The sequence below is a fragment of the Garra rufa genome, chromosome 17 (assembly GCF_049309525.1).
Source record: "Garra rufa chromosome 17, GarRuf1.0, whole genome shotgun sequence".
NCBI lineage: Eukaryota > Metazoa > Chordata > Actinopteri > Cypriniformes > Cyprinidae > Garra > Garra rufa.
In genome coordinates this window covers 45,895,035-45,921,545 of record NC_133377.1, presented here as the reverse complement: position 1 = coordinate 45,921,545, position 26,511 = coordinate 45,895,035, and the positions used below count along the sequence as shown (strand labels likewise).

General features: G+C 25.2%; 1 protein-coding gene across 1 annotated transcript in view; it reads left to right on the top strand.

Annotated features, from left to right (window-relative positions):
* LOC141289453 (A-kinase anchor protein 9-like) overlaps nt 1-25,945 on the top strand; it is a 67,665-nt gene extending 41,720 nt beyond the window's left edge. The window contains exons 10-21 of the mRNA XM_073821546.1: nt 2,118-2,204; nt 7,503-7,942; nt 10,598-11,048; nt 11,131-11,265; nt 12,913-12,957; nt 13,041-13,187; nt 17,944-17,988; nt 18,075-18,209; nt 20,950-21,390; nt 23,043-23,103; nt 25,541-25,665; nt 25,736-25,945. Coding sequence (XP_073677647.1) covers nt 2,118-2,204; nt 7,503-7,942; nt 10,598-11,048; nt 11,131-11,265; nt 12,913-12,957; nt 13,041-13,187; nt 17,944-17,988; nt 18,075-18,209; nt 20,950-21,390; nt 23,043-23,103; nt 25,541-25,665; nt 25,736-25,945 — 2,322 coding nt within the window. The remainder of the gene's footprint in view (nt 1-2,117; nt 2,205-7,502; nt 7,943-10,597; nt 11,049-11,130; nt 11,266-12,912; nt 12,958-13,040; nt 13,188-17,943; nt 17,989-18,074; nt 18,210-20,949; nt 21,391-23,042; nt 23,104-25,540; nt 25,666-25,735) is intronic.
* Nucleotides 25,946-26,511: the final 566 nt, after the last annotated feature.

Here is a 26,511-nt window from a genome sequence, read left to right as displayed (position 1 = left end):
TTCCCTAAAATTCTGGGAAAATAAAACTTAATTTGTGGAGAAACAAAAACAGAATTTAGAGGAAAATAATTTTGTAAAACATAGAATTCTGGAAAAACAAAAATTGAATTTGTGGAGGAACAAAATAGAATTTGGAGAAGAATATGTTACTGTAAATTGTGTAAAACAGAATTCTTAAAAAAAAACTGAATTTGAATGAAAATAGTTACAATTTTGTTTAAAAAATAAAGGTTTTGTAGGGCTCTAACAATATGCTAGATATATTTTTAATACAGTTCTAGTATCGGAATCGGAACAACCCTAAAAATAAAATGTGGAGGGGATTTGGGAGAAAATAATTACAATTTTATTGAAAAATTTGTAAAAAAAAAAAAAAAAAAAAAAAGAATTCTGGAAAAATAATTTAATCTATGGAGCAAAAAAAAAATGAATTTGGGGGAAAATAAGTGCAATTTTATTGTAAATTTTGTAAAAAAAACAACAAAAAAAAACATTTGAATTCTGGAAAAATAAAAATTGAATTTGTGGAGGAACAAAAAAGAATTTGGAGAAAAATATGTTACTGTAAATGGTGTAAAACAGAATTCTTAAAACCTGAATTTGAATGAAAATAGTTACAATTTTGTTAAAAAATAAAGGTTTTGTAGGGCTCTAACAATATGCTAGATATATTTTTAATACAGTTCTAGTATCGGAATCGGAACAACCCTAAAAATAAAATGTGGAGGGGATTTGGGAGAAAATAATTACAATTTTATTGAAAAATTTGTAAAAAAAAAAAAAAAAAAAAAAAAAAAAATTCTGGAAAAATAATTTAATCTATGGAGCAAAAAAAAATGAATTTGGGGGAAAATAAGTGCAATTTTATTGTAAATTTTGTAAAAAAAAAAAAAAATTGAATTCTGGAAAAATAAAAATTTAATTTGTGGAGGAACAAAAAAGAATTTGGAGAAAAATATGTTACTGTAAATTTGTGTAAAACAGAATTCTTAAAACCTGAATTTGAATGAAAATAGTTACAATTTAGTTAAAAAATAAAGGTTTTGTAGGGCTCTAACAATATGCTAGATATATTTTTAATACAGTTCTAGTATCGGAATCGGAACAACCCTAAAAATAAAATGTGGAGGGGATTTGGGAGAAAATAATTACAATTTTATTGAAAAATGTGTAAAAAAAAAAAAAAAAAAAAAAAAAAAGAATTCTGGAAAAATAATTTAATCTATGGAGCAAAAAAAAAATGAATTTGGGGGAAAATAAGTGCAATTTTATTGTAAATTTTGTAAAAAAAAACAACAAAAAAAAACATTTGAATTCTGGAAAAATAAAAATTGAATTTGTGGAGGAACAAAAAAGAATTTGGAGAAAAATATGTTACTGTAAATGGTGTAAAACAGAATTCTTAAAACCTGAATTTGAATGAAAATAGTTACAATTTTGTTAAAAAATAAAGGTTTTGTAGGGCTCTAACAATATGCTAGATATATTTTTAATACAGTTCTAGTATCGGAATCGGAACAACCCTAAAAATAAAATGTGGAGGGGATTTGGGAGAAAATAATTACAATTTTATTGAAAAATTTGTAAAAAAAAAAAAAAAAAAGAATTCTGGAAAAATAATTTAATCTATGGAGCAAAAAAAAATGAATTTGGGGGAAAATAAGTGCAATTTTATTGTAAATTTTGTAAAAAAAAAAAAAAAAAATTGAATTCTGGAAAAATAAAATTTTAATTTGTGGAGGAACAAAATAGAATTTGGAGAAAAATATGTTACTGTAAATTGTGTAAAACAGAATTCTTAAAAAAAACCTGAATTTGAATGAAAATAGTTACAATTTTGTTAAAAAATAAAGGTTTTGTAGGGCTCTAACAATATAATGTTAGATATATTTTTAACACAGTTCTAAATTGTTTCTGATGAAGCTATTAACTCATTTTTCAAAACATTTTTTCTTGATAACATCATATGATGAATCATTCACATCTAGACCAGATTAAAAGAGTGAACAGTTGAGTCTGAATCTGGATCTGGCCGCTAATCTTAGCTCTGGCCGCAGCCTAAATCAGACCCCACTGTCCTCAATGCAGAGTCATGTGATGATGTTTAACTCTTGAAGGTGTTGGAGGAGAAGGACAGGCAGATAGCCGTCCTAAACCAACAGCTGGCTAACCGTCAGCACACGGGAACAGAGCCTGATCAAGAGGTAAAGTGGTGTACATATGTGTGGATCAATCACACACACATGTGCCTACAGCCGCTCCGTCAAACCTGCGTGTGTCTGTCTGTGTTTCTTCTGTCTCTTTTGGTGCATCTCATGTCTTTTGCCAGTTTTGGTTGACACAGATGGCAAAACACATCAGCTTGTGTTTAAAGACTGCAAAGAGTTGAGTCATGAGCTGATTGCAGTCTTTAAACTGGATGGGTTTATTGTCATTCAGAGCAAACAGGTTCATCCGTCTTTTGATGGAATGGAAACGCCTGCTTCAGATCCTGTGGATTTGCTCATCAGTTTGTTGTTTTGATGTGGTTTGGTGTGTTTTTTGTCTTTTGTTCTGCAGTGTGCTTTATTTGAGCTCGTCTCACACCCTGCTGCTAAACACCATAGTTCAACCAAACAGGAAAAACTCATCTTTTGTGTTTGTGGATGATGAAATAAGATGTTTAGGAGAATGTCCAGGCTGCTCTTTTCCAGACAGTGAAAGTAAATGAGATGTATGCTGTTAAAATGACATGGAAAAAGCCAGAATATTATTTTAAAGCAAGTCCATATAGCTTTGGTTTTCATTTTCATTTTTGTTATAGTAAATCTGTGTCTGTGTCATTTTTATTAGTTTATTTATTTTTTAAACATGTCTATGGAGGTTTTTTTACTTTTATGAAATTTTTCAGTTAACTATAATAAGCTTGTCATGCTCTATATTTCAAAATTTATTTATTTTTTTAAAAATATGTCTATAGTTTTCATATTTTTTTATTGAAAGTTTTTTGTTTTAGTTACTTAATAATAATAATAAATAGTAATAATAATCCTGCCATGCTCTATATTTCAAAGTTGTTGTTGTTTTTTTGTTAAAATATGTCTGTAGTTTTTATTAATTTAGTTTATTTTATTTAAATATATATTAGTTTAGTAAACTTGTCATGCTCTATATTTCAGTTTAATTATTTTTTGTTAAAATGTCTATAGTTTTTATTAATTTTACTAAGTGTTTATTTTTGTTTTAATTATTTATAATAACCCTGCCATGCTCTATATTTCAAAATTTATTTAATTTTTTAAAAATATGTCAATAGTTTTAGTATATTTTTTATTGAAAGTTTTTTGTTTTAGTTACTTAATAATAATAAATAATAATAATCCTGCTGTGCTCTATATTTCAAAATTTATTAAATTTTTTTTAAATATGTCTATAGTTTTCATATTTTTTTATTGAAAGTTTTTTGTTTTAGTTACTTAATAGTAATAATAATAAATAATAATAATAATCCTGCCATGCTCTATATTTCAAAGTTGTTGTTTTTTTTGTTAAAATATGTCTGTAGTTTTTATTAATTTAATTTATTTTATTTAAATATATATTAGTTTAGTAAACTTGTCATGCTCTATATTTCAGTTTAATTATTTTTTGTTAAAATGTCTATAGTTTTTATTAATTTTACTAAGTGTTTATTTTTGTTTTAATTATTTATAATAATCCTGCCATGCTCTATATTTCAAAATTTATTTAATTTTTTAAAAATATGTCTATAGTTTTAATATATTTTTTTTATTGAAAGTTTTTTGTTTTAGTTACTTAATAATAATAAATAATAATAATAATCCTGCCATGCTCTATATTTCAAAGTTGTTGTTTTTTTTTTGTTAAAATATGTCTGTAGTTTTTATTAATTTAATTTATTTTATTTAAATATATATTAGTTTAGTAAACTTGTCATGCTCTATATTTCAGTTTAATTATTTTTTGTTAAAATGTCTATAGTTTTTATTAATTTTACTAAGTGTTTATTTTTGTTTTAATTATTTATAATAACCCTGCCATGCTCTATATTTCAAAATTTATTTTATTTTTTAAAAATGTCAATAGTTTTAATATATATTTTTATTGAAAGTTTTTTGTTTTAGTTACTTAATAATAATAATAAATAATAATAATCCTGCCATGCTCTATATTTCAAAATTTATTTATTTATTTATTTTAAATATGTCTATAGTTTTCATATTTTTTTTATTGAAAGTTTTTTGTTTTAGTTACTTAATAATAATAATAAATAATAATAATAATCCTGCCATGCTCTATATTTCAAAGTTGTTGTTTTTTTGTTAAAATATGTCTGTAGTTTTTATTAATTTAATTGATTTTATTTAAATATATATTAGTTTAGTAAACTTGTCATGCTCTATATTTCAGTTTAATTATTTTTTGTTAAAATGTCTATAGTTTTTATTTATTTTATTAAGTTTTTATTTTTGTTTTAATTATTTATAATAACCCTGCCATGCTCTATATTTCAAAATTTATTTAATTTTTAAAAAATATGTCTATAGTTTTCATATTTTTTTATTGAAAGTTTTTTGTTTTAGTTACTTAATAATAATAAATAATAATAATCCTGCCATGCTCTATATTTCAAAGTTGTTGTTTTTTTTTGTTAAAATATGTCTGTAGTTTTTATTTATTTAATTTATTTTATTTAAATATATATTAGTTTAGTAAACTTGTCATGCTCTATATTTCAGTTTAATTATTTTTTGTTAAAATGTCTATAGTTTGTGTTAATTTTACTAAGTGTTTATTTTTGTTTTAATTATTTATAATAATCCTGCCATGCTCTATATTTCAAAATTTATTTAATTTTTTTTTAAATATGTCTATAGTTTTAATATATTTTTTTATTGAAAGTTTTTTGTTTTAGTTACTTAATAATAATAAATAATAATAATCCTGCCATGCTCTATATTTCAAAATTTATTATTTATTTTTTTTAAATATGTCTATAGTTTTCATATTTTTTTTATTGAAAGTTTTTTGTTTTAGTTACTTAATAATAATAATAATAAATAATAATCCTGCCATGCTCTATATTTCAAAGTTGTTGTATTTTTTGTTAAAATATGTCTGTAGTTTTTATTAATTTAATTTATTTTATTTAAATATATATTAGTTTAGTAAACTTGTCATGCTCTATATTTCAGTTTAGTTATTTTTTGTTAAAATGTCTATAGTTTTTATTTATTTTATTAAGTTTTTATTTTTGTTTTAATTATTTATAATAACCCTGCCATGCTCTATATTTCAAAATTTATTTAATTTTTTAAAAATATGTCTATTTTTTTAATATATTTTTTTATTGAAAGTTTTTTGTTTTAGTTACTTAATAATAATAATAAATAATAATAATAATCCTGCCATGCTCTATATTTCAAGGTTAGGTTTTGTTTTTTTGTTAAAATATGTCTGTAGTTTTTATTAATTTAGTTTATTTTAGTTTAGTTTTAATGATATATATTATATTTATAATAAACTTGTCATGCTCTATATTTCAGTTTAATTATTTTTTGTTAAAATGTCTATAGTTTTTTGTTTTAATTATTTATAATAACCCTGCCATGCTCTATATTTCAAGGTTAGGTTTTGTTTTTTTTGTTAAAATATGTTTATATAATTTTTATTTAAAGTATTTATTTTACTTTCAGTTATTTGTAGTAACCATGCTCTATATTTGAAGTCTGATTTGCTCCGGTTTTCTGTGTCTCCGGGTCTCTGTAGATATTCACTGTATGAAAGAGAACAGCCGGTTTATTGTCTAATTTTTGTTGGCTGATGATGACAGACTGTTTATATCTGGATGAAATATTGCTAGAGGAATTTATTGCAGCACTCATATATATCTGAGTCAAAGGGTGTTTTCACGGATAAAGAAAGTGCCATAAATTCCTCAATCTTACAAACACACTTAAACAGGTCAGATTACCTGTGATTCTAATGAATACAGTTAATATTGCAGTGATTACATTTAAGTATCTTTTTGGTATTTTAAAGCAATATATGTTCAGAAATGAATGATTTGTCATCATTAACTCACATTCATTTTCTTCCAACCCAGTATTATTTATTTTCTGTGAAATACACATCAAGTTTTTATGCAGAGTGTCTGAGCTTCTGTTTTTCAAATGCTGAAAGTCTGATAATATAATAATTGATGTGACTCATGCTCTATATTCCTTAATGAACCATGAACTCGTTAATACAGGAATTGTTACATTATCATTTGATTACATATTCAAAGGTTAATTTAATTGTTTTACATAATTGTTTTATGCCTTTAGTTGATTTTTATAAATGCAGATGACACAAAAATACTGTAAATTTTTTTTATATTTCATAGCACCCTGTTTTAAAAAAAAAATATTATTATTATTAGATATACTTTTTGATTATTATAACATATAAAAAAAATAAAACATTAAAAAATGGAAAACAGAATTAGGGGCAATAAAATGGAATTTGGAAAAAGTAACATTTAAGAAAAATTTAAACAATAAAATTACATTAAAAACATTTCAACATTAGATAAATAAAAAAAATAATTGATAAACAACATACGTTTTGATTATTATAACATAACAACAAATAAAAACATTAAAATGGAAAACAGAATTAGGGGAAATGAAATGGAATTTGTAAAAAAAATAATTTCATAAAATAAAAATAAAAAACAGAATTTAACAAAATCCAATGAGATTAAAAGCATTTCAAAATTAAGTAAATCAATATAAATTTATTATTAAACATTACATTTATTAGACATAATTTTTGATTATTATAACATAATAAAACATTAAATCATTAACAGAATTAGGGGAAATAAAGTGGAATTTAAAATAAAAATAAAATGTTTTATAGGGCTCTTAAAATGTAATGTTAAACTTTTAATAGATTGTTGTTAAATTGTAAGTTTTATGATTTTATTTGCTTTTTTATTTATTATAATGTAATTTTATTCTGTTTTCCATTAACAGTTGAATTTTTTTATGTTATAAAAATCAAAAAGCATATCTAATAAATGCATCTATATATATATATATATATATATATATATATATATATATATATATATATATGCATTTATTAGATATGCTTTTTGTTTTTTATAACATAAAAAATTAAACTGTTAATGGAAAACAGAATTACAGAATATAATGAACAAAATAAAATAAAATGAAAATTTATGGGGGGAAAAAAATCACAGTTAAAATTAAATCCAGAATAAATAAATAAATTGAAAAAAAAAATTATATGTACGATTACTTTAATTATTAATAATTAATATAATTTAATAAACAGCAGCTCAGACATTTGACCAAACATAAAATAATCCTGAGTTGGAACGCCATGCTACATGATTTCCATTCTTGGGCGAGCGATTGAGCAATCCTCTCAGTTTAAACCCGAAGCGAATGAAAAGCGAATGTCCTCTGAGTTCATGTGTTGGTCTGCAGATGGTGGAGGAGAAGGACGAGGTTCTCCGAGATCTGGAGGCGCAGGTGGAGTGTCTGCGGAGCGAGCAGGAGCGTCTGAAGAGGAACAGCGAGGAGGAAGCGGAGCAGCTGAACGCCGTCATCGACAAACTCCAGCAGGAGCTGACGCACATCGAGCACAAGCAGCAGCAGCAGGACGAGGCCAAGGACGAGTACGACGAGATGAAGCAGAAGATGGACGAGGTCACCGCAGAGCTGGACACACTCAAGAGCCGATACCAGCGTCTGCAGGAGGAGACGGTGGCGCAGCTGGAGGAGAAGACCGCCGCGTTTGTGGTGGTCCAGGCTCAGGTTCAGGCTCTGGAGGAGAGCGCAGCGTCCAGGGTGATGAGCTTGAGTCTCCGTGTGGAGGAGCTGGAGACCAGTGTGGAGGAGAAGGACTCGGAGCTGTGCGCGTGCAGGTTAGTGTTCATTACACTTAACAAAACTGTGCTGAAAATACTCCTAGCATGCAGTACTGCTGATGAGAACACCTAAAATGTAGTTCATTAAAATAATATAACTCAAAACTAAAAATTTGAATTTGGGTTGCCAGATGTCAAGAGTGTAAATCCCCTATTTAGTGTTAAATTTGTAAAAAAAAAAAATAATAATAATAATAAAATAATAAATCCAAGACTAAGACAAGATGACACTGACATCATTAAATGCAAACTGTGACAATATCGAGATTAAAAAAAAAAAATAATGCAGCTTTGGGTTGCCAGATGTCATGCGTGTAAATCCCCCTATTTAGTGTTACATTTGTTAAAAGAAAAACATTCAGGACTAAGACAAGATAACACTGACATTATTAAATGCAAACTGTGACAATATCGAGATTAAAAAAAAAAAATAATGCAGCTTTGGGTTGCCAGATGTCATGCGTGTAAATCCCCCTATTTAGTGTTACATTTGTTAAAAGAAAAACATTCAGGACTAAGACAAGATAACACTGACATTATTAAATGGAATAAATGTGACAATATCGAGATATGCAGTATTGTTGACAAAAAAAAATGCAGCTAAAATCAAGTTTAAAAATAAAAACTCTCCATCCCAAATTTCTCTGTATTTTCTTCAACAAAAACAAAACTGAATATTCAGTGAGTTTTCATTAGGGGTGTAACGGTACGCTAAAAGCGTATTCGGTTCGGTACAGTGTCTTGGAGAGCTCGGTTCGGTTCATTTTCGGTACAAAATAATAAGAACTTACAAAATCTTTATTTTGAAAAGCTGCCAATACACAATAGAATTCTTGCATAAAATAAATAAAAGCGACACATTTGGGTGATATTTTACATAATATTTTTTACGGCTCTGAAATGAAGCGGTTGCAATAAATGTTGTTATCATTATACAAATTAGATTGTTTATGAATGGTTATGGCGATTCATGTTACATTTGCATATTGTATTTTATGAATGAAAGTAAAACTGGCGAGGTGAATCTCTGTCTAGTTTTATTTAATGTTATCACAGGATAGTTAAATATAGGCTGTGTGTGGGGAAAAAAAGTGCGTGAAATAAGACGACAAAAATCTGTTAATCTGTTAACGGTCTAAACATATACATTTGGACTATATTTTTTAGATACATACGTTTATATATATTTTATATGTATTTAAATTTGAAAGTAAAATAAATTACAATATTTATTTATGTTAAATCATAATCTGCGTGACCCTGCCGTTAATTTGCTTTGTCCACTTCAACGGATATACCGTGCTAAGGAAGTAGGGAGCAGTGAACACTGCGTAGGGACCCTGTCGATCGGAACGCACCTTAACTGTGCGTGTGTTACTGTGCATCACTCAATAGCGTCCGTGCGGAAACTCGCCTAGGAACATTGTTCCGCTGCGCTTAATATCACGCTAATAATAAAGTTATATTATTTAATGAAAAAAATATACCGAAACGGTACGCAAGTGGACCGAACCGAACAGGCCGTACCCAAACGGTTCAATACATCCCCGTGAACCGTTACACCCCTAGTTTTCATGCTTTGGGTTGCCAGATTGCACGAGTGTAAATTCCCCTATTTAGTGTTACATTTGTTACAGAAATAATTTCCAAGACTAAGACAAGATGACACTGCAAAAACGTAGTTTAAAAATAAAAACTCTTCATCCGAAAATTCTCTATATTTTCTTCAATAAGTACAAAACAAAAAATATATATATATTCAATGAGTTTCAATGCTTTGGGTTGCCAGATGTCAAAGTTTGTCAAGAGTGTAACGTAACGTCTTACGTAACGGAAACTAAAAAAAAAAAAAAATTTATGATCTTTTTTCTTTTCTTTTTAGAGATTATATAGATCTCATTAAACACTGACTGACTTTTCAAAAGTTGTATTTTTATTTCAAAGTCATATTTTATTATTTAATTACTTTTTAATTGTGTTTTTTAATATCTATATTTGTGTGTTTTATATGTGAAGATTTATTTTTAGCATATCAAGATGCAGTATCTTTGGCAAAAAAAAAGTAGTTTAAAAATAAAAATTCTCTATATCCAAAATTTCGCTATATTCAGTAAAAAAATGGAGAAAAAAATCTGGACAGGTTGATTAAATATTAAAGGACATTTGATAAAGTTTTAGTAATTTTGTTGTGTGTTTTTGTGTGTATATATTTCATTGTTTAATAATTAAATGTCATTATAGTTTGTATTAACTTTTTTCAGGTTTGTAAGATTTCGTCATCTTTTAATTTTCAAAAGTTGTATTTTTGTCTTATTTTTATTTTTTATTTACTTTTTTAGTGTATTTTTTAGTATATATATTTTTGTTTTATTTGTGTAGATTTTTTTTTGTAGCATATCAAGATGCAGTCTCTTTGTAAAAAAAAAAAAAAATTAAAAAATAAAAATTCTCTATATCGAAGATTTTGCTATATTTTGCTACATTTAAGTGGAGAAAAAAATCTAGACCTCAGCGAGTTTTTCAGGGTTGCATTTGCCAGATTTCGAGAGGGTAAATCATAAAACAGGATAGGTTGATTACATTTTAAAGAAAAGGACATTTGACACAGGACCCAAGACTGTTGTAAAACTAACAAAATTCACACTTGTGCAGGTTGAAGGTGGAACAAGCGCAAACGGACGCCGAGGCTCTTTACACTAAAGTGGCCCAGCTGGAGGAGAAACTCAGGGAGAAGGTGGCTGCCGTTCTGGTCAGTCAAGCACAATTGGAAGCCGTCCAGATGCAAACCAAAGAGCTCCACGCTGAGGCTCACGCAGGAGAAGCCATAGGCCCCAGCGCGCAGCTGCTGTCGGAGGGCCTCACGGCGCAGGACGGAGCATCGACACCAGCCTCCGCGGGGAAGGTGAACCTGCTGACGGAGCGACTGAAGGAGCTGGAGGAGGGTCTGAGCGGGATGCAGAAGGACCAGGAGCTCCAGAAGCAGCTGTTGTGCAGCTCAGAGGAGGAGGTGATGGAGTACGAGAGGAGGCTCGCCGTGATGATCGACCTGCTGAACCAAATGAAAACCAAACCAACCCATCACACGCCGCAGACCTCCACTGAGGTGCCTTACTGCTATATTCAGATATAAGACTAATTGTGATTGCAATTCAGGCCAAAAATGTTTTGTTTATATATATCCGCAGGTGTCAGTTGAGAACGGTCAGTCGCTGTCAGAGCTGCTGCAGGAGCTGCAGGAGGTCAAAGGTGAAGCTGTGTCCACTAAAGAGGAGCTGAACTGCTACAGAGAACTGAGCCACAAGCTCCAGGAGGACATCGAGGTACAGGTTTATTCTCGAAATATTTTGATTTATTCTTGTTATATTTAGACTTTATTCTCGTAGTATTTCGACTTTATTCTTGTAATATTTTGACTTTATTCTCGTAATATTCCTGTAATATTTTGACTTTATTTTCGTAATATTTTGACTTTATTCTCGTAATATTCCTGTAATATTTTGACTTTATTCTCGTAATATTCCTGTAATATTTTGACTTTATTCTCGTAATATTCCTGTAATATTTTGACTTTATTCTCGTAATATTCCTGTAATATTTTGACTTTATTCTAGTAATATTCCTGTAATATTTTGAGTTTATTCTCGGAATATTTCTGTAATATTTTGACTTTATTCTCATAATATTTTGAGTTTATTCTCGTAATATTCCTGCAATATTTTGACTTTATTCTCATAATATTTTGACTTTATTCTCGTAATATTTTGACTTTATTCTCGTAATATTTTGATTTATTCTTGTTATATTTAGACTTTATTCTCGTAGTATTTCGACTTTATTCTTGTAATATTTTGACTTTATTCTCGTAATATTCCTGTAATATTTTGACTTTATTTTCGTAATATTTTGACTTTATTCTCGTAATATTCCTGTAATATTTTGACTTTATTCTCGTAATATTCCTGTAATATTTTGACTTTATTCTCGTAATATTCCTGTAATATTTTGACTTTATTCTCGTAATATTCCTGTAATATTTTGACTTTATTCTTGTAATATTCCTGTAATATTTTGACTTTATTCTAGTAATATTCCTGTAATATTTTGAGTTTATTCTCGGAATATTTCTGTAATATTTTGACTTTATTCTCATAATATTTTGAGTTTATTCTCGTAATATTCCTGCAATATTTTGACTTTATTCTCATAATATTTTGACTTTATTCTCGTAATATTTTGACTTTATTCTCGTAATATTCCTGTAATATTTTGACTTTATTCTTGTAATATTCCTGTAATATTTTGACTTTATTCTAGTAATATTCCTGTAATATTTTGAGTTTATTCTCGGAATATTTCTGTAATATTTTGACTTTATTCTCATAATATTTTGACTTTATTCTTGTAATATTTTGACTTTATTCTCGTAATATTCCTGTAATATTTTGACTTTATTCTCGTAATATTCCTGTAATATTTTGACTTTATTCTCGTAATATGCCTGTAATATTTTGACTTTATTCTCATAATATTTTGACTTTATTCCTGTAATATTTTGACTTTATTCTCGTAATATTCCTGTAATATTTTGACTTTATTCTCGTAATATTCCTGTAATATTTTGACTTTATTCTCGTAATATTTCTGTAATATTTTGACTTTATTCTTGTAATATTTCTGTAATATTTTGACTTTATTCTCATAATATTTAAAATAAAATAAATTATAGTATTTTATTTATTTGTAATTTACATTTTTAATATTTAATTACTTTGTAGTATGTTTTATTTTAAAGGTTTAGTGTTTTTTATTTTATTGAGCATTTTGATTATTTTATTAATTTACAATTTTTCTGTGTTAATTTAATATTTATTTTATTTATTTTTATCAAGTGTTTATTTCAGTTTATTTGTTTTTTGACTTTATAACAGGCGTGTTTCTGATCATTATGTCTGTTGTTTCCTCATCAGATGAAGGAGAGCACGATCACGCAGCTCCAGACGGCCCTCAACGAGGTAAAGAATGAATCCTCAGCACGTCACGCCAAACATCCCGACCCCTCAGCGCTAAACCTTCATGTCCCGTCTGTCACCTGCAGGTCTCAGCGAGCACACGAGAAGACGGCGCCGCAGAGACGGCTAAAGTTCTCCAGGAGCTGCAGGAGGTCAAAGGTCAAGTGAGCAGCACACAGCAGGAGCTGGAGAGCAGCAGGGAGCAGAGCGTCAGACTACAGGAGCTGCTGCAGGTCTTTAGTGCTTTACAGCAATTAATAGTAGTATTATGAGTTTACAGTTAAATATTACAATAGTAGCAGTTATTTTGCTTTTAATTTGTAATTATGTTGTTTAGTTCTAATAATAAACAATAATAACGAACATTTTATTAAAAAATATTTTAACTTTATTTTCGTAATATTTTGACTTTATTCTCATAATATTTTGACTTTATTCTCATAATATTTCGACTTCATTCCCGAAATATTTTGACTTTTTTTCGTAATATTTTGACTTTATTCTCGTAATATTTTGACATTTTTCGGAATATTTTGACTTTATTCTCGTAATTTTTTGAGTATATTATCGTAGTATTTTGAGTTTATTTTAGTAATATTTTGACTTTATTCTCGTAATTTTTTGAGTATATTATCGTAATATTTTGAGTATATTATCGTAATATTTTAAGTATATTATCGTAGTATTTTGAGTTTATTTTAGTAATATTTTGACTTTATTCTCGTAATATTTTGAGTATATTATCGTAGTATTTTGACTTTATTTTAGTAATATTTTGACTTTATTCTCGTAATTTTTTGAGTATATTATCGTAATATTTTGAGTATATTATCGTAGTATTTTGAGTTTATTTTAGTAATATTTTGACTTTATTCTCGTAATATTTTGAGTATATTATCGTAGTATTTTGAGTTTATTTTAGTAATATTTTGACTTTATTCTCGTAATTTTTTGAGTATATTATCGTAATATTTTGACTTTATTTTAGTAATATTTTGACTTTATTCTCATAATATTTTGAGTATATTCTCGTAATATTTTGAGTATATTATCGTCGTATTTTGACTTTATTCTCGTAATATTTTGACTTTATTCTCATAATATTTTGAGTATATTATCGTAATATTTTGAGTATATTATCGTCGTATTTTGAATTTATTCTCGTAATATTTTGACTTTTTTTCGTAATGTTTTGACTTTATTCTCGTAATTTTTTGAGTATATTATCGATATATTTTGACTTTATTTTAGTAATATTTTGACTTTTTTTCGTAATGTTTTGACTTTATTCTCGTAACATTTTGAGTATATTCCTGAATATTTTGACTTTATTTTAGTAATATTTTGACTTTATTCTCATAATATTTGGACTTTTTTGTAATATTTTGAGTATATTATCGTAATATTTTGAGTACATTATCGTAGTATTTTGACTTTATTTTAGTAATATTTTGACTTTATTCTCATAATATTTTGAGTATATTCTCGTAATATTTTGAGTATATTATCGACGTATTTTGACTTTATTCTCGTAATATTTTGACTTTATTCTCATAATATTTTGACTTTATTCTCGTAATTTTTTGAGTATATTATCGTAATATTTTGAGTATATTATCGTCGTATTTTGACTTTATTCTCGTAATATTTTGACTTTTTTTCGTAATGTTTTGACTTTATTCTCGTAATTTTTTGAGTATATTATCGTAATATTTTGACTTTATTTTAGTAATATTTTGACTTTTTTTCGTAATGTTTTGACTTTATTCTCGTAACATTTTGAGTATATTCCTGAATATTTTGACTTTATTTTAGTAATATTTTGACTTTATTCTCATAATATTTGGACTTTTTTCGTAATATTTTGAGTATATTCTCGTAATATTTTGAGTACATTATCGTAGTATTTTGACTTTATTTTAGTAATATTTTGACTTTATTCTCATAATATTTGGACTTTTTTGTAATATTTTGAGTACATTATCGTAGTATTTTGACTTTATTTTAGTAATATTTTGACTTTATTCTCATAATATTTTGAGTATATTCTCGTAATATTTTGAGTATATTATCGTCGTATTTTGACTTTATTCTCGTAATATTTTGACTTTATTCTCATAATATTTTGACTTTATTCTCGTAATTTTTTTAGTATATTATCGTAATATTTTGAGTATATTATCGTCGTATTTTGACTTTATTCTCGTAATATTTTGACTTTTTTTCGTTATGTTTTGACTTTATTCTCGTAATTTTTTGAGTATATTATCGTAATATTTTGACTTTATTTTAGTAATATTTTGACTTTTTTTCGTAATGTTTTGACTTTATTCTCGTAACATTTTGAGTATATTCCTGAATATTTTGACTTTATTTTAGTAATATTTTGACTTTATTCTCATAATATTTGGACTTTTTTCGTAATATTTTGAGTATATTCTCGTAATATTTTGAGTACATTATCGTAGTATTTTGACTTTATTTTAGTAATATTTTGACTTTATTCTCATAATATTTGGACTTTTTTGTAATATTTTGAGTATATTATCGTAATATTTTGAGTACATTATCGTAGTATTTTGACTTTATTTTAGTAATATTTTGACTTTATTCTCATAATATTTTGAGTATATTCTCGTAATATTTTGAGTATATTATCGTCGTATTTTGACTTTATTCTCGTAATATTTTGACTTTATTCTCATAATATTTTGACTTTATTCTCGTAATTTTTTGAGTATATTATCGTAATATTTTGAGTATATTATCGTCGTATTTTGACTTTATTCTCGTAATATTTTGACTTTTTTTCGTTATGTTTTGACTTTATTCTCGTAATTTTTTGAGTATATTATCGTAATATTTTGACTTTATTTTAGTAATATTTTGACTTTTTTTCGTAATGTTTTGACTTTATTCTCGTAACATTTTGAGTATATTCCTGAATATTTTGACTTTATTTTAGTAATATTTTGACTTTATTCTCATAATATTTGGACTTTTTTCGTAATATTTTGAGTATATTCTCGTAATATTTTGAGTACATTATCGTAGTATTTTGACTTTATTTTAGTAATATTTTGACTTTATTCTCATAATATTTGGACTTTTTTGTAATATTTTGAGTATATTATCGTAATATTTTGAGTACATTATCGTAGTATTTTGACTTTATTTTAGTAATATTTTGACTTTATTCTCATAATATTTTGAGTATATTCTCGTAATATTTTGAGTATATTATCGTCGTATTTTGACTTTATTCTCGTAATATTTTGACTTTATTCTCATAATATTTTGACTTTATTCTCGTAATTTTTTGAGTATATTATCGTAATATTTTGAGTATATTATCGTCGTATTTTGACTTTATTCTCGTAATATTTTGACTTTTTTTCGTAATGTTTTGACTTTATTCTCGTAATTTTTTGAGTATATTATCGTAATATTTTGACTTTATTTTAGTAATATTTTGACTTTTTTTCGTAATGTTTTGACTTTATTCTCGTAACATTTTGAGTATATTCCTGAATATTTTGACTTTATTTTAGTAATATTTTGACTTTATTCTCATAATATTTGGACTTTTTTCGTAATATTTTGAGTATATTCTCGTAATATTTTGAGTACATTATCGTAGTATTTTGACTTTATTTTAGTAATATTTTGACTTTATTCTCATAATATTTGGACTTTTTTGTAATATTTTGAGTATATTATCGTAATATTTTGAGTACATTATCGTAGTATTTTGACTTTATTTTAGTAATATTTTGACTTTATTCTCATAATATTTTGAGTATATTCTCGTAATATTTTGAGTATATTATCGTCGTATTTTGACTTTATTCTCGTAATATTTTGACTTTATTCTCATAATATTTTGACTTTATTCTCGTAATTTTTTGAGTATATTATCGTAATATTTTGAGTATATTATCGTCGTATTTTGACTTTATTCTCGTAATATTTTGACTTTTTTTCGTAATGTTTTGACTTTATTCTCGTAATTTTTTGAGTATATTATCGTAATATTTTGACTTTATTTTAGTAATATTTTGACTTTTTTTCGTAATGTTTTGACTTTATTCTCGTAACATTTTGAGTATATTCCTGAATATTTTGACTTTATTTTAGTAATATTTTGACTTTATTCTCATAATATTTGGACTTTTTTGTAATATTTTGAGTATATTATCGTAATATTTTGAGTACATTATCGTAGTATTTTGACTTTATTTTAGTAATATTTTGACTTTATTCTCATAATATTTTGAGTATATTCTCGTAATATTTTGAGTATATTATCGTCGTATTTTGACTTTATTCTCGTATTATTTTGACTTTATTCTCATAATATTTTGACTTTATTCTCGTAATTTTTTGAGTATATTATCGTAATATTTTGAGTATATTATCGTCGTATTTTGACTTTATTCTCGTAATATTTTGACTTTTTTTCGTAATGTTTTGACTTTATTCTCGTAATTTTTTGAGTATATTATCGTAATATTTTGACTTTATTTTAGTAATATTTTGACTTTTTTTCGTAATGTTTTGACTTTATTCTCGTAACATTTTGAGTATATTCCTGAATATTTTGACTTTATTTTAGTAATATTTTGACTTTATTCTCATAATATTTGGACTTTTTTCGTAATATTTTGAGTATATTCTCGTAATATTTTGAGTACATTATCGTAGTATTTTGACTTTATTTTAGTAATGTTTTGACTTTGTTCTCAAAATAGTTTGAGTATATTCTCGTAACATTTTAAGTATATTCCTGAATGTTTCGACTTTATTCCTATAATATTTGACTTTATTCTCAAAATATTTCGACTTTATTTTAGTAATATTTTATTATATTTGTATTATGATTTTGCAGTTTTGTTAACAGTTAAATATTACAGTACTAATATTTATTTAGCTTTTGATTTGTAATTATGTTTAGTTAATAAACAATAATACCAAACATTTTGTGAACAGGAGCGGGAGATGAGCATGGCTCTGCTGAAGGATCAGCTGCACAGGGTGAGTCTCCTTCACTAGATCTCCACACATCTGATTGGACGCTCACTCTGACCTTTAACCTTTAACCTGTGCTGTTTGGTCTGCAGGCGTCTCAGGAGGGCGATCGGTCCACGGCGGAGCTGCTGCAGGAGCTGCAAGAGGTCAAAGGTGAAGCGGCCGCAGGCAAAGAGGAGCTCAACAGCTTCCGGGAGCGTAGCCTCAAACTGCAGGACGAGATCCAGGTACTTCCTGTCAAACTTCTGCTTCCCTCTAGTGGCTGATGAAGGAACCATCATGTGATTGGGCCAAACATTTTACATGAAAGTGTGAAATTAAAAGGGTCAAAGCATGAACATTAATATCATCCTTTATACGAAAATGTCTCACTACATTGAACATGATGTTCAGAAATCCGTGTTTTTGAGTTTTGTAAACTTTATTTTTTCTAAATGTCAGAGTGTAATTTCAAAATCCCTCATTAATGCATTTTTAAATTATTTGTAAATTATTTATTTACTTTAATGTTCAATTATTTAGTTTTGTTTTTCATTTTAAAATTATTAAAATAATTTTGATTTTACTTTTTATGATTTAATAAGTGCTTAATTTTAAAATGTTTAATGCAGTTTTATTTAGCTTTTGTTTAGTTGTAATTTAATATTTTTAAGATTGAATTACTTTTTATGATGTTTTATTTTCATTTTAAAATTATAAAAATTATTTTGATTTTACATTTTTTACATTATTATGATTTAATCGATTATTAATTTTCATCAAGGGCTTAATTTTAAAATGTTTTATGCATTTTATATGCATAAAATGTACTGTTTTATTTTGCTTTTATCTAAAAGTAATTGTAATTTATATTTTTATGATTTAATGACTTTTTCTTATGTTTTATTTTGATGGTTTAGTGTTATTTAAGTTGACTTTTTTAGTATTTAATTTCATTGAGCATTTTTTTGTTTTTTTTGTTTTATTATTTTACTAATTTACTATTTTTAATGTTAATTAATCTTTTAATTATTTATTTTTAAATTAAATTTATTAAGTATTTTATTTATTTGTAATTATTTATTTGAAATGTACATTTTATGATTTAATCACTTTGTAGTATGTTTTATTTAAATGGTTTAGTGTTTTTTTTATTTAAATTTACTTTTTAAAAATTAGCATTTTGTTTATTTTAATTATTGATTTACAGTTTTTTGTTAAATTTATTTTATTTTTTTATTTAGGTTTATTTAAATTTTTTGTCTGAATTTTTAATTAATTAAATTTACTAAGTGTTTTATTCATTTTGTTTATATTTTAAAATTATTTATAATTTACATTTTTTATGATTTAATTACTTTTTAGTATGTTTTATGTTAATTATTAAAATTATTCTAATTTTACTTTTTCATGATTTCATCGATTATTAATTTTCATCAAGTGCTTAATTTTAAAATGTTTTATGCAGTATGCAATTTTATTGAGCATTTTGTTTATTTTGATTATTTTATTTACAATTTTATGTTAATTTAACATTTATTTTATTCATTTTTATCAAGTGTTTGTTTCAGTTTATTAGTTTTTTCTTCTAAATTGTAATCTAATTAATTCATTACATTTTACGAAGTATTTTATTAAATTGTTTATTTTAAAATTATACATTTGAAATGTATGTTTTTATGATTGAATTACTTTTTGTATGTTTTATTTGGATGGTTTAGTGTTTATATTTACTTTTTTTTACTTGTTACTAATTTTTATTTTTATTTTACGTGTTTATTTAGGTTTATTTTTTTATCTAATTTTTTTATTAATTATTTAATTAAATTTACTAAGTGTTTCATTCATTTTGTTTATATTTTAAAATTATTTATAATTTACATTTTTTATGATTTAATTACATTTTAGTATGTTTTATGTTAATTTTAAAATTATTCTAATTTTACTTTTTCATGATTTCATCGATTATTCATTCTCATCAAGTGCTTAATTTTAAAATGTTTTATGCAGTATGCAATTTTATTGAGCATTTTGTTTATTTTGATTATTTTATTTACAATTTTATGTTAATTTAACTTTTATTTTATTCATTTTTATCAAGTGTTTATTTCAGCTTATAAGTTTTTTCTTCTGAATTTTAATCTAATTAATTCATTACATTTACATTACAAGTATTTTATTACATTTTTTATTTTAAAATTATACATTTGAAATTTATATTTTTATGATTGAATTACTTTTTGTATGTTTTATTTGGATGGTTTAGTGTTTATATTTACTTTTTTTATTATTTTACGTGTTTATTTAGGTTTATTTTTTTCTACATTTTTTATTAATTATTTAATTAAATTTACTAAGTGTTTCATTCATTTTGTTTGTTTTAAAATTATTTATAATTTACATTTTTTATGATTTAATTACTTTTTAGTATGTTTTGTTAATTTTAAAATTATTCTAATTTTACTTTTTCATGATTTCATCGATTATTAATTTTCATCAAGTGCTTAATTTTAAAATGTTTTATGCATTATGCAATTTTATTGAGCATTTTGTTAAATTGTTTATTTTAAAATTATACATTTGAAATTTATGTTTTTATGATTGAACTACTTTTTGTATGTTTTATTTGGATGGTTTAGTGTTTATATTTACTTTTTTTACTTGTTACTAATTTTTTTATTATTTTACGTGTTTATTTTGTCTCAATTTTGTATTAATTATTTAATTAAATTTACTAAGTGTTTCATTAATTTTTTTCTGTGATTTAATTTTTTATATTTTTTATATTTTAAAATTATTTCTAATTGACATTTTTATGATTTTAATTCATTTTAGTATGTTTTATTGTGATTGTGTTGAGTGACGGCGACAAAATAATGCCCAGAACCAAAGACTCAAACCTGAATGTACCCAAAACTTTAATGTAGATCCAGAAACACAGTTGTATCTCAGTCTGTGGAGATATAAAGCTGCTGTTGTCTTTCTCAGGTCAGAGACGCATCCATCGCGGAGCTGAAGGACAAAGTTGAGGAGCTCCAGATGGCTTTGACCAAATCCAGCGAGAGGTGGCTACAGCAACTGCCGTCCCAGTCCAAAAACAAAGGAGACAACAGAGAGCATCATGGGATGGATCCTCAGGCCAACTCCACGGAGCGATCGGAGAGCTCCTCGTGTCTGAACGGCGGCCGCGGGTCGTCCCGAGTGGAGGCGTGTTCGCAGACGGAGCCGTCCGGAGCGGAGGAGGTGGAGGAGATGATGGCGGGATACGAGGAGAAGATCGGACAGATGCAGGAGCTGCACGCGGCTGAGATCATGGACATGGAGGCCAGACACATCGCAGAGAGCGAGAGCCTCAAGAGAGACAACCAGCAGCTGGAGGACGAGTGCAGAGCGCTCAGAGACGCCATCCACAAACTCAGAGCCGCAGAGGTCAGATATATAGGATGCATTTAATTAATTACATTTCTTTAATTATTTAATTTGACATTGTCTGTGATTTTTTTTTTTTTTTTTTTTTTTATATGTGACCCTGGACCACAAAACCAGTCATAAGGTTAAATTTTACAAAACTGAGATGTATGCATCATGTGAAAGTTCAATAAATAAGCTTTCTATTGATGTCTGGTTTGTTAGGATAGGACAATATTTGGCTGAGATACATCTGTTTGAAAATCTGGAATCTGAGGGTGCAAAAAAATCAAAATACTGAGAAAATCACCTTTAAAGTTGTCCAAATTAAGTTCTTAACAATGCACATTACTAATCAAAAATTACATTTTGATAAATTTATAGTAGGAATTTTGCAAAAAATCTTCATGGAACATGATCTTTACTTAATTTCCTAATGATTTTTGGCATAAAAGAAAAATCTATAATTTTGACCCATGCAATGTATTTTTGGCTATTGCTACAAATATACCCCAGCGACTTAAGACTGGTTTTGTGCTCCAGGGTCACATATATATATATAATAATAATGACCTTATTAATAAATAGAATTTGTTTTTATTATATTTAGTTGTAATTAATTAATTAATTAATATTTTGTGTTTTTAATGTTGGTATTTTTTTCAAATATATTTGTACTTGTGTCATTATTTTAGTTTTTTTATTCATTGAATTCGTTTTGAATTTTAATATTTTCTGTTTTCATGTTAAATTAATTATAAGTAAAATTATAAAATAAAACGACGCTTTTGTTTATTTTTTTTATTTTATTTCAGTTCATATTTAGCTTATTCCAACTTGTTTCAGAAGTTGAGGATGGACTCTTTCACCATTTCAAAAAATAGTAATTATTTATTTGTTTATTTTAAATAACATTCACTAATGAATTATTCACAATAAAACGTGAATTAAAAAAAAAGAAGTGATTTTTTTAAATTCATTTTTGTTATTTAAAATTATTTACTTTTTTAATTTTACATTTCTGTTATTTTTATTGTTTTATAGTGTTTTATTTTTATTTGTTTTGTTACAATATAAATTTTAACAGATTAATAGATTAATGTTACATTGATTTAATTAAGCTTTACTGGCTGTTAAGTTATTTATTTTAATTTTGATTTTTATGATTTAATTCATTTTAGTATGTTTTATTTTGATTGTTTTTAGTGTGTGATAAAACAAAATTATATTTAGTCCTTTTTCCTTTGTGAATTATTTTGTCTATGTATTTTAATTTTGCATTCTTAATTTATTTTTAGGATTTTATTTTATTAATTTACATTTTTATCATTTATTCAATTTTAGTGTGAATATTTTTTTTATTTAAAATCATTTTCTTATTTTAATTTTACATTTCTGTTATTTTTATAAAATGATTTTTTTTTTTTTTTTAATTTACATTGATTTAATTAAGCTTTACTGGGTGTTTCATTGCAATAAAATGTTAAGTTATTTAAAATAAAAAAGCCATTGTTATTTTATTTTTAAATAACATTCACTGATGAATTATTCACAGTAAAACCAGAAATATTTATAAAGAAAATAGTTTTGAAATTCTCCTTTAAAATAAAATAACCATGGCTGTATTTATTGTGAATTGTTGATAATATCAGATGATTGTTGTTCTTTCTCAGGGTCTGTCAGTGAGATCTGAACGCCCCGCTGTCTCTCCGTTTAAAGATGGATACGCCAGTGGTGAGAGATTTACAATTACTCCAAATATACATATTCATTTTATGTCCTGGGTTATAAACACTAGTGTATATAAATGTGAGGTCAGTAAGATTTTAAAATATATATTTTTTAATTTATTTGCATTTATTGCATCAATTTTCTCTATTTATTGGATTAAAAACACTGAAAAAACTATACAATATTTTTAAAATGTAAAACAGCTGTGTTCTTTGTGAATCTATGTTCAAATGTAATTTATTTCTGTGATCAAAGCTGAATTTTCAGCATCATTACCGCAGTCTTTAGCGTCACATAATGCTTCAGAAATCACTCTAATATTCTGATTTGCTGCTCAACAAACATTTCTGATTATTATCAATGTCTTTACTTTCACTTTTGATCAATTTAATATTTTCTTTTAAATATGTCTTTGTAGTTTTTATTAATTTTTATTTTAGTTCGTCAAGTTAAACTAAATAAAAATGAGAAATGTTTTCTTGGCAACCGGCTGAAATAAAATGTATAAATACAATTTAGTCATAAATAAAATGTTTAAATAAAAGTGTAAGTTTTTATATATTTTATTTTATTTCCGTTAATATTTAGCTTATTTCGACTTGTTTCAGAAGTTAATCATTTGAATTTGTTTTTAATTATTATATTTAAATTTAATTTTAATTTATTTTATTTTTATTAATTATGTTTTTTTATTTTTAATGTCTCTATATTTTTAATCAATTTTATTTTAGTTATTTAGTTCAAGTTAAACTAAACGAAGTGAGAAATAACTTGACTGTAGTTTTTTTATTAATTATATTAATGAATTTAAAATGTTTAATGTTAAATATAATTATAAGTAAAATTATAAAATAAATTTTGTATATTTTATTTTATTTCAGTTAATATTTGGCTTATTTCGACTTGTTTCAGAAGTTAATCATTTGAATTTGTATTTAATTATTATATTTTAATTTAATTTTTTAATTTTTATTTATTTTTGGTAATTTTTTTGCATTTTTAATGTCTCTATATTTTTAATCAATTTTATTTTAGTTATTTAGTTCAAGTTAAACTAAACGAAAGTGAGAAATAAATTGACTAGTTTTTTTATTAATTATTTCAATTAGTTTTTAATTTTTATATTTTCTGTTTTAATATTAAATTTAATCATAAGTAAAAAAAACTACATTTTTGTATATTTTATTTTATTTCAGGTAATATTTAGCTTATTTCAACTTGTTTCAGAAGTTCATTTTAATTTGTTTTCAATTATTATATTATATTTTTATTTATTTTATTTTATAAAATTTAAAATTTATATTAATTTAACATATATATATATATATATATATATATATATATATATATATATATATATATATACATACATACATACATATATATATTATTATTTTATTTATTTATTTTTTTAATTAATATTTTTTTTTGTATTTTTTAAGTGTCTCTATATTTTAGTTAATTTTATTTTAGTTAAAGGTAAACGAAATGAAAGTTGAAAAAAATTCCTTGACTGTAGTTGTTAATTCCTTTATAATTTTTATATTCTCTGTTTTAAATTTAATTTTTAATTTAATTATAACTAAATGTATTAAATAAATCTACATTTTTGTATATTTTATTTTATTTCAGGTAATATTTAGCTTATTTCAACTTGTTTCAGAAGTTCATTTTAATTTGTTTTCAATTATTATTATATTTTAATTTATTGTTATTTTATTAAAATTTTAAATTTATTTAAATTTGATGGTTTTTTTTGTTGTTGTTTTTTTAATTAATAATTTTTTTTGTATTTTTTAAGTGTCTCTATATTTTAGTTAATTTTATTTTAGTTAAAGGTAAACGAAATGAAAGTTGAAAAAAATACCTTGACTGTAGTTGTTAATTCCTTTATAATTTTTATATTCTCTGTTTTAATGTTCAATTTAATTATAAGTAAATTTATTAAATAAATCTACATTTTTGAATATTTTATTTTATTTCAGTTAATATTTGGCTTATTTCGACTTGTTTCAGAAGTTCATTTTAATTTGTTTTCAATTATTATATTATATTTTAATTTATTGTTATTTTATTAAAATTTTAAATTTATTTAAATTTAATTTTTTTTTTTTTTTAATTAATAATTTTTTTGTATTTTTTAAGTGTCTCTATATTTTAGTTAATTTTATTTTAATTAAAGGTAAACGAAATGAAAGTTGAAAAAAATACCTTGACTGTAGTTGTTAATTCCTTTTTAATTTTTATATTCTGTTTTAAGTTAAATTTTTAATTTAATTATAACTAAATTTATTAAATAAATCTACATTTTTGTAGATTTTATTTTATTTCAGTTAATATTTGGCTTATTTCGACTTGTTTCAGAAGTTAAGGATGTTTTTACAATGCTCCTTGAATAGAATGAGTAAAAGTGTGAATTGGTTGTGTGTTTGTGTGACAGACAGCAGTTCAGAGTGGAGTCAGCGCACAGGTTACGATCAGACTCACCTGCAGCAGGAGTACCGCAGCACACCTGAAGGAGCGCGCAGAGACGTGGAGCCGGACGTCCTTCCGGACCGGATCAAGGTGAGTTGCTGGAGAATCTCTGAGTGTATAGTGACTGAATGAGGAGCTAACGGAGCTGACGTTCACACAGAGCCTGCTGCGCGAGGTCCATCAGGAGGGCATGCAGGTGCTGTCTCTGTCTGAGCTGCCGCTGACCGACGCCGATTCACCCGCTGGAGCCACGCTTCCTCCTCAGAGCTGGAGCAAAGAGAGAGACGCTCTCATCAGCACCGTCCAGTCTCTCAAGCTCCTCATCAGCAAAATGCAGAGCGCCGCAGACACTCAGGTGAACACACACTAGCTTTACAAGCTGCAGCTCGACTTTGAAACAGCCTGCAAAAATGATCCGGAATATTGCGTGATGACACACATTGCGAATTTAATTATATTGCGTTGTTGTAAAAATTAAAAATGAATTAAGTTATAATAGGAAAATAAAAGGATAGATGGCATGATTAACCAAATACAATTCGATTTGTAATTATTTAGTTCTAAATAAATTTAGCGTTCTTCATTTATTTTTAGTCATTTATTTATTTTACATTTTATTTTAACGGTTAATTTTAGTGTGGTTTTATTATTATTATTATTTAAAGTCTTATTATTTTATTTTTTTCATTTCTGTTATTTTTATAATTTTTAAAAGTGTTTTATTTTCTTTTTTTTGTTTGTTTTCTTTTTTTTTTTAAATGTTAATAGTATAAATATAATAAATATAATTTATATTATAAAATATTTTAGATTGATTTAATTAAGCTTTACTGGATGTTTTATTGCCATTTATTAATTTAGCTTTTTATGATTTATTTCATTTTAATTTGTTTTATTTTAATTGTTTTTATTTTAAAACTAACTTTAATACATTTT